The sequence below is a fragment of the Anabas testudineus genome, chromosome 14, assembly GCF_900324465.2.
Source record: "Anabas testudineus chromosome 14, fAnaTes1.2, whole genome shotgun sequence".
NCBI classification, from domain to species: domain Eukaryota; kingdom Metazoa; phylum Chordata; class Actinopteri; order Anabantiformes; family Anabantidae; genus Anabas; species Anabas testudineus.
In genome coordinates, this window is record NC_046623.1 from 16,172,933 (window position 1) to 16,185,116 (window position 12,184).

The window sequence follows — 12,184 nt, forward strand, 5'->3', positions numbered from 1 at the left end:
GTTTCTGCAGTGCGTCATTTTTCCTCCATCTCATTACTCAAACATTGGGTATGAATGCAGATGTGGTTTCTATGGTACATTTTAGAAGAAATTCTGAAATCACAGAGCATGTTTTAAGTATACTTGGAAAAAGTTTCCCACACAGGAATCCTTTTTCAAATGTCTTCCAGTAAACTGCTTCAAAGTCCTTGAATTACCTGCATGTTTTTATTTACATGTAAACAAGCAAATCAACAAATCCACTAAATAAAAAAAATAAAAGAAAAGTTTGCTTAAGTTAATCATTAGACAAGAATACCGACATGTATAGTTTACTATATGGTCATATTTGCTTTAGATGGCAGGCATGCAGATTAAGAAACTAATAATACGTGAGTTAAACCCTCCGGTCAGGTTCAAGGTCTGGTCCTCCTTAGTGCTAACCACAGGCCCACTGAACAAACACTCATTAATTGCAGTCCAACATGCTCGTGTTACCTACAAACCCAGCTAGAGGCTTCACCAGCCACTGCTGATCGGATCTGCCAGGCCCTTGTTAAGAGATTAGGCCAGGTTAAGGGAGAGAGGATATCAGTGGGATTCAGCTGGCGCATTTGACGCCACAGATGGCTGGTTACGCTGTTGTTTGCACCGACTTCCTGTGATAGCGGTGATGGCTGCAACTGGCAGCCTGCAGGCTGCTAGCTCGTCGTCACACCGCCAACTCTGCAGATAGATTTCCAGTCAATGTTGAATACAATTAGTAGGAGGTGGGTGTTGAAAGTGATTGTTGCTTTAGTTTATAGTGCTATTTCAAAGTACAGTTCACATTGCTTGCTCCAGCTTGACTGCAGCATTCATTTAGCTTCAGCTGCCATCAATGTAGGGCACTGCTGATCTAAGCGTCATTAAGCTGAGCTAATCATTGGCTTGATGTCCCAGATTCATTGTTAGCTGGTGCTCACAGTAGGCTGCATGCATTTAGACGGCTGTATTAGGCTCAGTGGTTCCTTGTGGGCAGAGTGATATGGAGCACTGCATAAATAGATAAAGGAAATTAAATATGAGCTGGTTCACTGGTACTGAAGTGACTACAGCCTGTCACATATGAACACCGGTTACAAGTCTAAGCTCACTCACAACTCCTGACTTTAAAAATATTTTCTTGGCACACACTACTCAGCCTCAACAGAAATGATCACAGGAGTCACAAACCTGGAATTTCCAAGGCAAGCCTCGCATTTCTCTTTTCTTGTCAGTCACTGATATACTGTGCACTACCTCGAGTCATTTGACATTAAAAGTGCTCATTTGTTTTTCTGTATCGACCGTCTTTTCCCATTTTCTCCCCTTTCCTAACATTTTATTTTCAGGCACTGTTTATCTGTTTACATCAGATTGTGATGACACACACTCGTAGTGTTGTACCTGTCATTGACAAACTGGCTCAACCCGTTCTGTTCTCTGTACTGCAGAGAATCAGTCATTGTTTATTAGCTCAGCATTAGATGAGCATTCAAATTGTGATCTCTGACTCCTCTTCCTGTCCACATTTGGAAGTAAGTTGTATGTGTTTGTAGCTCAGTGCTCAGTCACTTTGGATAAAAGTGAAATGATGAATGTAAATGAAAGGGTTGACAGCAACATTAATCCTCAAGTAATTCTTATCAACTCATACCTTATGACCTCTACAAGCCTTGATAATGACATGTAAGTTTACATATACACATATTTTTCTTACAAATAAATCGGCTGTAAGATGCATATCGTGACATTACAGTACAATATATTGTACACTGTATTGTTTTTTTTTGTTATTATTGCAATGAGGTACTTGCTCCATTATGATGTAGTGATCCAGGAAAAAAAAGTTAGATAAAAAACACATTTCTATGTGTTTTTTTTTTTTTTTTTTTTTTTGTATCTTCTGGTTGTAATAGTCTGTGTAGATGTGTTCTATAATCAGTAATCCCACTATACCAGGAGTGACTAATGAAACTTACCTGTTCATATCTACAGTAATTGGTGATGGGGGAGTATGTTATAATTTAGTCATTCTGCAGTCCACAAGGGGCATATGAACTTTAATAAGGTGTACGTCATATTTTTCATTAGAAGAATGCAACCCCTAGGGCAGCATAGTGATATGGCTGTGCTTTCCAGTACTTACAAATACTACATTAGTACGGGCCATGGCCGCAGTATAAAGCTAACTTTGAGTGGATGATTTCAGCTTTGATTAACGTGTTTCACTTCATCTTTTTTTTTCCTCTCGCTGGCAGACAACATTTAGTGACACGTTTTTCTAAATCACTGACTACGCTCTGTTCTCCACAGTGTTACATGATCTCAGCAGCAGATGTGAAGTTTCTTACTTAAGTTCGTGACTCATCTAGATCATCATATGTGATTCGAAATAATCTTGACAGTTGTATTTGATGGAATGGCGGTCATATTGAAAGTAAAGATGATGGCCGTGGCATTGTTGGCATAGGGCATCCACTTATTAATTGTGTATATTAGTATTGATTATTTCTAAGTCTGAGCTTGGACTGATGATGTAAAGTAGATTTTCAAGGCTGGACATGATGTGAGGTTCAGAGCTGTTACTCAGCACGTTATGATATTTGTATAGAGAAACCATACTGATGTGAAATGCTATGAATGTTTTTTAGTTTGGGAGACTTTGAATCTAGTGAAGATGATGACAGCACCAACTGTCAGTAACAAGACAATACTGTACTTTTTTATTTTTTTTATTGTTGCCAGCATTCCCATGATAAGCATTCACAAGTATTATCTGTGTAGGCGAAGTCTGGTAAACAGTGAATGCCTCCTCTGTGCCACAGGCCTCCACTGTCCACACAAACTATTAAAAACACATGAATGAACCACTCTGTTGTTCTGGCTAACACGAACACGGACATTGTCATGTCGTTTATTTCAGTTGATGTCTTGTTGCTGTAAATACGACTTGTGGCTGAAAAAAGTCCCCTTTGATCAACATTTGCTAAAAACTACAGTTCTCAGCTGTTTTACGTTACTTGCTCGGGGTGGAGAGCCGCAGACACTGTTAGGACATTAGAAAGTACTGGTTGGTCTTTTCATCTGATCTGATTTAATTTATTTCTATGTTGTTTGAATATCAATTTAACAAACATTACTCCTTAAATGTTTGATTGGGACAGCTCACTTTCTCCCCTCAGGCCAAACATGATATGCTGCCTTCTTGTTGCCTTATTTATTTTTGCCTTATTCTAATTATGTAGAACATCAATCCTCGGTTAGCATAAGAGTAATTATGCAAAAAGGAAAGTGTTCAGATTGGCTGAAGGAGCTCTGTTCATGATTATGGATTGTGCCAAGTGAAGATTTGAGGAAGCGAAGGTGTCGACAGCAGAAGGATGCAACACACTTGCCAGGCTTACTGTAGAATCAACAGGTGGTTCATAATACATTAGTGCTCAGGCTAATCCTCCTCAAACCTTCTTATCAAGCTAATATGTCTCCCTTTTTTCCTCCTTCCTCTTTTTCTCCATTTTACAGGCCAACACAACTACCTGTGTGCAGGGAGGAACGACTGCATCATTGATAAGATTCGCAGGAAGAACTGTCCAGCCTGCCGCTTCAGGAAATGTCTTCAAGCTGGAATGAACTTGGAAGGTAAACAGTCTGAGCCTTGTTCACATTTTAAAGTCATAATGATGATGACAGGGGAGCTTTGGCTTTTGTAGTATGACCTCTGTTACAAGAGATGCTTTATCATGTCGTTTCGTTCAGTAGAGATAAAATGAAAAGAATAAAAATACACATTATCAAAACAGAAAACTAAAAAAAAATTAAAATCAATATAAGAATATAAATAGAAAAGTCACTTGGGAGCCTGAGGGTCTCTGAGCAGTGTTCCTATATCCACTGTAACCACGTTTGTCCACCACTAGAGGTGTACTCAGCAGATGCTTGTATCGTCCAGCCAAGAAGAAGATAGAAGTAGTGGCTGGTTCCTCATCCTTCCTGTTGATCTTATAGAGTACCTTAAGGTAGAGAGGATGATGGTAATCTCCCTACTGACCTGTAATCCTGGCTCCTGTAGCATTTGTGTTGTACCTCATCAATCTCTAGTTGTGACTTCAGGTGTTTCTTATTCTATTGGATAGCTATCAGATATTATTTGTTTCAGTGTTAGTCTAGATGTTGGTTTTCGAAGTATCCATAGTTCATCCTCTTCATGTAACATTTTGTCCTAACCGGGAATCGAACCTGCGCCCTACCGTAAAGTCAGTGGCGCTAACCGCTGAGCTTTCCAGCGGACGTACATGCTGAAGAGGTGTAGCAGCAGCACAGTGCAACTATTACAGAGAGCAGCTGGTGAGGAACAGTATTTATCATGGGAATAGCATTGTGGTAGAAGCTGTCCTTTAGTCTCTTAGTTTTAGCCCAGATGCTGCACAGTGTCCTGCCCGAAGGGAGAGGAACAGTTTGTGTGCAGGCTGGGTAACGTCTCTCATGATGTAAATAGTAAGTGGTTGGTGTAAATGTCTGAAAGTGTTGGCAACGTGCAGCCGATTATTTTTCCTGCTGACTTCACCACATGCTGCAGTGCCTGCTTTTCCTCCAGTGTGCAGCTAGCGTACCACACAGTCATGAAGGAGGTTAGGGTGCTCTGCACAACACACCTGTAGAAGCAGGTGAGCCTGTTGAAATGGAATAAATAGATCATTCAAAAGTTTGGCATGGCTTAGCAAATACAGAGCAGAATAGAAATGTAGGGGACTGATAGCCTCCACCCACACCTTCCTCACCCATGATATTAAGAAGTGGAGAAGCACAGAAAAATGGAGAAATTAATAAGTTGGACCCCAGCCAGCTTCAATAAATAGAAACAAGGTTTTTGTCTGTGGTAAACAAAATACAGGGATATGTTATGAAAATACTTTGACAGAGATACATGATGAAACCAGCCGACTTCCTTGTCACTATGACACTGCTAAACACTCTTTCCACTATAATCTCTAGTATGTCTGATTTCTACTTTGCTGAACATCACCCAGATATAATGGAAAATGGGCACCCACCATCTGCTGTCATGTCACAACACGTCCTGCCCAAAAGGATAAGATGTATACAGTAGAACTACAATCTGAAGTGTTGGTAAAAAGCGAATTCTTAAAACGGCTACAGAGATTGAAGTAGATAAGTTGTGGCCTTTGGACAATGCTTTTTAAGGTCTGTGGATTTGAGAACAACAGAGCAGAAATTCTGAAATTAATAATTTCCTTTGATTGACCTTGAAAACCACATAAAATTCTTGAATAGCATGTACCTGAACAACCAGAGTGTGAACATGTTGTTCTAAGCGAGTTCGAATGGGTGCAATGTGGATCTGCTGGTGTTAGTCACTCCTCTGTGAACCTGCCAGTGTGCTTTTGTTTATGAATGTGCTTTTTTTTTTTGTACACATGTGCTGGCATGCAAGCGATGCAGAATGAGAGAGTGCTATTTCTGCAATGCACTATCTTCTGTCAAGACTAAGTTGACAGCAATGAATCACGTGCTGATGTTTCACCTGATTCAGCTTCAGTGTATCCTACGTTAAGGAAGCAACAGGTGGAGCAGAACAACTGCCTCAAGTGCTTGGCTGTTGTGTTATTTCAGCTGATGTTCCCCTGAACATGATGATAAAATTGTTGTCAATAGTTTGTACAAATCAGTCTTGAGTGAGATTGCATGCAAACAGCGCAGTGTTTGTCAGACAGAGGTGAAGGTAGCTCCATATACAGGGAGAGACAGACAGAGAGAGGGATTTGATGGACGTCAGTGCATCAGCAGACAAACTCCCACCAGAAAGGCTCTTAGTTGCCATAGAAACACCAGGAGAGGAAATTAAAAAAGGTAGAGGGATGGAAAAAACATGTTTTTTCATGGTAACCTCCCAACCCTTGGCATGTTTTGCACATTTAGTGGGAGAAATTGTCAAAACGATGCTCAGGTAATGTGCACGGTGTGAGCAAAAACACAACAGGTTGCATTTACTGTTGTTTCACTCGAGACAAAGTGCGAAAATGTGAAAGAACTGTTCCTCTGAGAAAGGGAGTTGCTTTGAGGACTTGTGGTATTACTGGGCACAAACCAGCATAAATACCAGTATTACATCATGACATTTAAATGTAAGTTCAAGTTCTACTTAATTTAATCGTATGTGTTTGTTTTAAGTTTATTTATTGAGCATTTTGTTAATTGTTTCAAACAGTATATATCAGACCAGTGGAAGGATCAGTAAATTCTCTTTCTTATTGGTTTCCTTTTCCCCTTTTGTATTCCTTTGTCCTGCCGTGCACCCCAGCGAGGAAAAACAAGAAGCTGAAGATAAAAGGGGCTGGAACATTAGAGCCCGTCAACCCCATGCCTGTTCCAGTTATCCCCAGGTGCATGCCCCAGCTCGTGCCCACCATGCTGTCTGTGCTCAAGGCCATCGAGCCAGAAATCATCTACTCCGGCTATGACGGCACACTGCCCGACACATCCTCGCGGCTTATGTCCACTCTAAACAGGCTTGGGGGACAGCAGGTCATCTCTGCAGTCAAGTGGGCTAAGTCGCTGCCAGGTTGGTGCCACTCCTTACCATGTGTTGTCTTTGATTTGGTTTAGATGCAACTGCTCAGCTTGTACTTGAGTCTAATGTGCAGTGAAGTGGAAATCACTTATGGAATTTAGAAATGTGTGCACATCATACATCCCACACACAATCACAGTGCCTTTACTTTTGCCTTCCAGTTGACATCTGTTTGGCAGCATAATTCAAATTTCTCAGTAAAAGTAAAGAACATAAGAAGCTTCTAGTTCCAGGGAAGAAACACAACTTGGTATAATTCAACATGCAACAGTGTCTTTCTAGTGGTTAGAACAGGCAATAAGTGGTGCTGTAGTCAGAATAGTAACTCTGGTAGTTGGCAGTGGAGTCAAAGAGCAACAGATGTTAAACTATCATGTAATGTGTGCCCTCTGCAATGGCTGAATCCATAATTACACATGGGAAAGGAGAATAATTGTGATTTATAAAGAAAACACACACATTGTATTCCAGGCACCCAGCTTTTCCAGGTTCTAGATTTAGATCACGTCATGACTAAGGCTAATGTATTTTAAAATCTGCATAAAGATGACGCTAAATTATTATCTCTGCAAAACAAATGTCCTTACAACATATCTTAAAGTAATTCCAGATCAGTGCATTTAATGTCAGTGTAACCTTTAAGGACAAAGTGTCAGAATTCATCACTAGGTTTAAACTAAACATCAGCTCTTATGGAGCCATGACATTCATAAAGAGACCATTTGCTGTTGTCTCCAGTAGGTTAATTAATGCCGTAAATATTAAGATAAGGTTATTGCATAGTTTGAAACATTCCCAGTTTCCATTTCACAAAAATGGAAACTGAGTTTTTAGCCACAAGTGCTAGTTTATAATCATGACAAATAAGCCACATGACTTGATAATCACTCCAAGTATTTGCTGGGAGATTTTCAGTACTCTGCCACAGATCTAAAGTCAGGTTTCTCAGAGAGACCATAGAGTAATTTTTTACTGTGAATTATGTGTGTGACAGCGTGATCAGAGACAAACGTGGCTCACTCCATGTTGTGAGTGCATTGGCCACAGCTGGCAGCCTGTCAAGGTGACAGCGAGGAAGCACTGTTACGGGAACGGTTCAGGAATAAGCCATGGTTTTAAAACAAATGTAATGTGAAAGGGTGTTTCATCTGCAATTCCACTGTCATCATTTTGCCAGTGTAAAAGGAACTAAGCAGCAATTTGAATCCAATTTGAACATCAACTTAACTAGATCACCCTTTATTGTTTTGTTTAAGCTGTCTTTGTAATTCTATTTTAATGATGTATTGAGCAATTACTTTTTCTTCTATTCAGTGTCTCTATTCATCTGAACTCAAGATGTGACATTACAGAGCTGCACATTTAGAAAAACAGACATAAATTTGAAGATTTATTGAATCTTTATTGTTCAAGAACAAGTATATAGGTTTAACTAATGCCGATAAACTAAGCTGAGCAGTGGCCACCTCATCTCTGTTATTCTAAACCTTTGTAATTTGACCTTCCTAGGCTTCCGTAACCTGCACCTGGATGACCAGATGACATTGCTGCAGTGCTCCTGGCTCTTTCTCATGTCCTTCAGTCTTGGTTGGAGGTCCTATGAGCAGTGTAATGGTAGCATGCTCTGCTTTGCCCCCGATCTCGTCATCAACAAGTACGTACCACAGCCAGCAGCCCTTTCTCCAACACGACATTTTGTTTATCATTTTATTATTTGAGAGTTAGAAATGAAAATTGATACCACACTAATGTCTGTGACGTATTTATGGAGAGGAGTTAATTAGGCTCTCTAAAACACTGAATCGGGTATGACACGCGCCTGTGTCAGGGGTTTTAAAAAATCTGCCTATAAGCAGTTCTATGGATTATCAGCCAACGTGTCGTACCTCGTTTGTTTAATTCACACACAAACGTTGAAACATGTGTTGTCTGTTTTTTTAGATCCGTGTTGGAACTACTTCTTGGTCTCTGCACTCAAGCTCACAGACATTAGTGTAGTGTTGATATCTGTATCTCACAGTGGATCAATCAGCCAATGTTAGCCTATTGCACATATATCGGTATTGGTTGATGCGTCTGCCAATAAATAACACCAAATTGCAGGGGATGGGAGAGATGCCATACTATATCTGAGATTAATTAGATCATAAGGTGAGCCTGAGTGCTCAGTGCACTGCAGTATCAGAAAACACATGCAAATGAATTAAGAAACCGACTTCACTAATTCGTCAACAACAAAGGTGCAAGATTCAGGAAAAAAAACAAACAGCTTCACAGAACAGAACCGATGCTCACAAATCAGGAAAAGACAGCAGAGAGTGGATCAGCTAAATACTGAACCATCCAGTAAATAACCTTCTACCACACAAGTGTCACAGAGAGACAGTTCCCATGCGACTGCAGTATGTTAATTACAAAACCTCAATAATTTAACAAGCAGTGAGTAAATTGATTGTTCTTAGATGTATCTGTGCTAACCAACGTCTTTGGAGTCCCCAGAGGAAACAGGATAAGGCACAGGCTCATCTCCTGATAGCTTGTCTATTTGTACAGTGCTTTCAGGCTTTTGAAGCTCAGATTTCAAATACTTAAGGGAATTTAAACAACATCGTCACATTTAATCCTCTGCTTATCTTACATATCTTGGTTTCATCGGTCTGTTAGCACTTGGCGGGGTTTCTGGCTCTTGTTTTTATAACCACCGACTCTCATGCAACCATTTGGAACTAGTTCTTTTGTCCAAGGTATAAATGCTTTTTTCTACATACTGAAAAGCAAAGTAGCAGCAAACCTGTTGAACTCCTGCCACTGAGAAACCTGAACCAACTAATCATTCTTATTGGAAATACATAGAAACAGAAACCTGAAGTGTGATGTCATTCACAAATCACACTTAGACTGTTAAAGGGGTAAAAATAGGTATGAAAGGTGAAGAAGTCGTGGCCAATAGCACCGCAGTCGGTCAGAATGAATAGATGGCTCTGAACCCGAGGCTATGTATCTGGAGAATGTGCTGTATTGATTTTAGAGGTTAAAAGTAATGTGGGCTGTGTGTTAGTGGAAGTGAGGTGTGAAAATCCATCAGGACTGATTTCACAGTCCGGTTTTCACCTGAAGGGTTGAAGCGCTTTCCTGCTGGGGTTATATATGGAGAATTGAATAACAGGATAATGTGAAAAAGCTTTAAATCTAATCTGTATGTTTCTCCTCCTTCCATCTCCCTCTTTCTTCTCCTGCTGCCTCTACCTGTTCTACACTTATCTTTTCCCCCTCCACTCCACTCCACTCCACTTCCCTGCTTCGCTTCTATTTCCTCTCTGTTCAGGGAGCGTATGAAGCTGCCCTTCATGACTGACCAGTGCGAGCAAATGCTGAAGATCTGTAATGAGTTTGTCAGACTGCAGGTGTCCTATGACGAGTACCTGTGCATGAAGGTCCTGTTACTGCTCAGTACCGGTAATGAAACACATTTTTACTTTACTTTTAAATTTCAGTAACGGCACTTATTCTGGGAATATTTCATCATCACGTTGTCACTGTATCAACCACAAAATCCTGCTAAAACCTTTTCATTGCAATTTGATATATGCACAACTTGTCAGTGTTGTATGTTCAGTGGGATCAGGATAAACAGTACTTCAGTAGAGTTACAGAGAATGGATGAGTGAATATACAGTATCTGGGTCAGTGTGTCGTCTGCAGACATTTCTACATAGAGTTATCACTGTAGGCTGATAGGATCACACTGAATGAATGAATGAACAAACATTTAACTCCATGAATCACTGAGCATTTGATTTGATCAGGGTTCAAAATGTGCACTCATTCAGTTCTTGTGCTCATGCTACAAAGAGGTAATAACAAAGCATCATTATAAATTAGTATAATTAGTTTATATAATATGATATAATTATACCACAGTGATATCAGCTGCGAATGAACTGAGTACTGTACAGTTTCTTGTCAGAGTTTTCGATCTCAGACGATTCAGTTTGTTGTTGTGTAATCATCACAATCACAAACTGCCAAATGAAAGCACATTATGAAAAAACTCATTACAACAAAACCTTCTTCTAGTTTCAATTATTTCAGTGAAAATTGGTCTCAGTAGAGATTTTCATCTCATATTCTTTGGAATTAATGTTCACTTGTAGGTAGTGATTTCCTGGGTTACTTTAAAATGTACGAATTAGTGAAAGAAAAAAAAAGTATAGTTGAAAAGGTAAAATAATAGGTAGTTATGAAAGCCATGGGCTATTCTAGTCAAGCTACACTGTGTAATTGGTGATTTAAAAAAAAAAAAAAGAAATCACTCAAAAGCCATGCAAGGCATAAAAGTGTGCAGATACATTTGACTTTTTCTTATGTGGCTAAGCGGCTAAGCTAGTGTAGTGGTAAGATCACCGCGCTCCATGTAGGGGTCCTTAGGCAAGACCTGCTTTGTCTGGTTCCTCATTTGTAAGTCGCTTTAGATAAAAGCGTCTGCCAAATGACTAAATGTAAATGTAAACTTATGTAAATTTCCCTTTGCTGAAGAGGAGAACATTCAACTTTGCACTCGTTCTCGTTGAATGACAGGGGAGAGGATGCTTTTAGAAGTGATTTTCTCGTTATGCAGCTGAAATGACATTTCTATAATGAACAGTGGTTGCATTTTATAACCTACAGTAAAGGACTGTTTGATGCATTGTGAAGTACTTTCAAAAGGCACTTTTTTCTTTTAGCACAATTAACATCTGCAATACAAATTTTGAAATATTAAAAGAACACAAATGGATAATAATAATGCATTGAATAAAAAGCATTGACAGTATTTCACTAAATAATCAAACGTAGAGGGCACAAAGGCAATTTGTTTTTAATCTTTCTGCAGACACATTTACCACCCAGGCCACATGTTCTGCACAGTAGCCACTAATGTTACCTTTAGTTTAGCATATTTTCCACTGTCTGCAGGATTCTGGTCAGGAGGTGTGTGGATACATGTGTGTGTAGTTAACCAGCTCTTCCTGAGGGTCCTTGCTGGGGTCCAGTCTTAATGAAGTTTTAATGTCCTGTGCTGTTGGGGCAGAGAACAGGATGAAGAACAGACTTAGACTAATACAATCATTTGTGATGTTTTTTTTTTTTCGTTCGAGACAGATGTTTGAAAAGAAAGATAAATACTAGTGACTACTTTCACTATTCAAAGTTGTGGTCTTGGTCTAATGTGGATTTATTTCCTGCTAATAAAATGAAATTGCGAGTTTAATCTCAGCAGGGATCCACTGATGTTATAAAGGCTTCAACATTTTCAAATAATCTCTGTGTCACTCATTAAAAAATGAGTTGTTTTTTTTTCCATTTTGTTTTACGAGTCACTGTCTCGTCATCGGCAGTTCAATTGCAAACTTATGCATCTCTTGTGTTTATGTTGTTGTTTTGTATCTAGTACCAAAAGATGGTCTGAAGAGCCAGGCAGTGTTTGACGAGATCAGGATGACTTACATCAAGGAGCTGGGAAAGGCCATCGTCAAGAGAGAAGAGAATGCTAGTCAGAACTGGCAGCGCTTCTATCAGTTAACTAAGCTACTGGACTCCATGCAGGAGGTT

At 39.7% G+C, this 12,184-nt stretch overlaps 1 protein-coding gene across 3 annotated transcripts in view; it reads left to right on the forward strand.

Annotated features, from left to right (window-relative positions):
- Positions 1–12,184, forward strand: part of LOC113169602 (glucocorticoid receptor) — a 53,126-nt gene that overhangs the window by 36,174 nt on the left and 4,768 nt on the right. For all 3 annotated transcript variants that reach the window (XM_026371156.1, XM_026371155.1, XM_026371157.1), the window contains 5 exons: positions 3,526–3,642; positions 6,323–6,583; positions 8,102–8,246; positions 9,918–10,048; positions 12,024–12,181. In XM_026371156.1, coding sequence (XP_026226941.1) covers positions 3,526–3,642; positions 6,323–6,583; positions 8,102–8,246; positions 9,918–10,048; positions 12,024–12,181 — 812 coding nt within the window. The remainder of the gene's footprint in view (positions 1–3,525; positions 3,643–6,322; positions 6,584–8,101; positions 8,247–9,917; positions 10,049–12,023; positions 12,182–12,184) is intronic.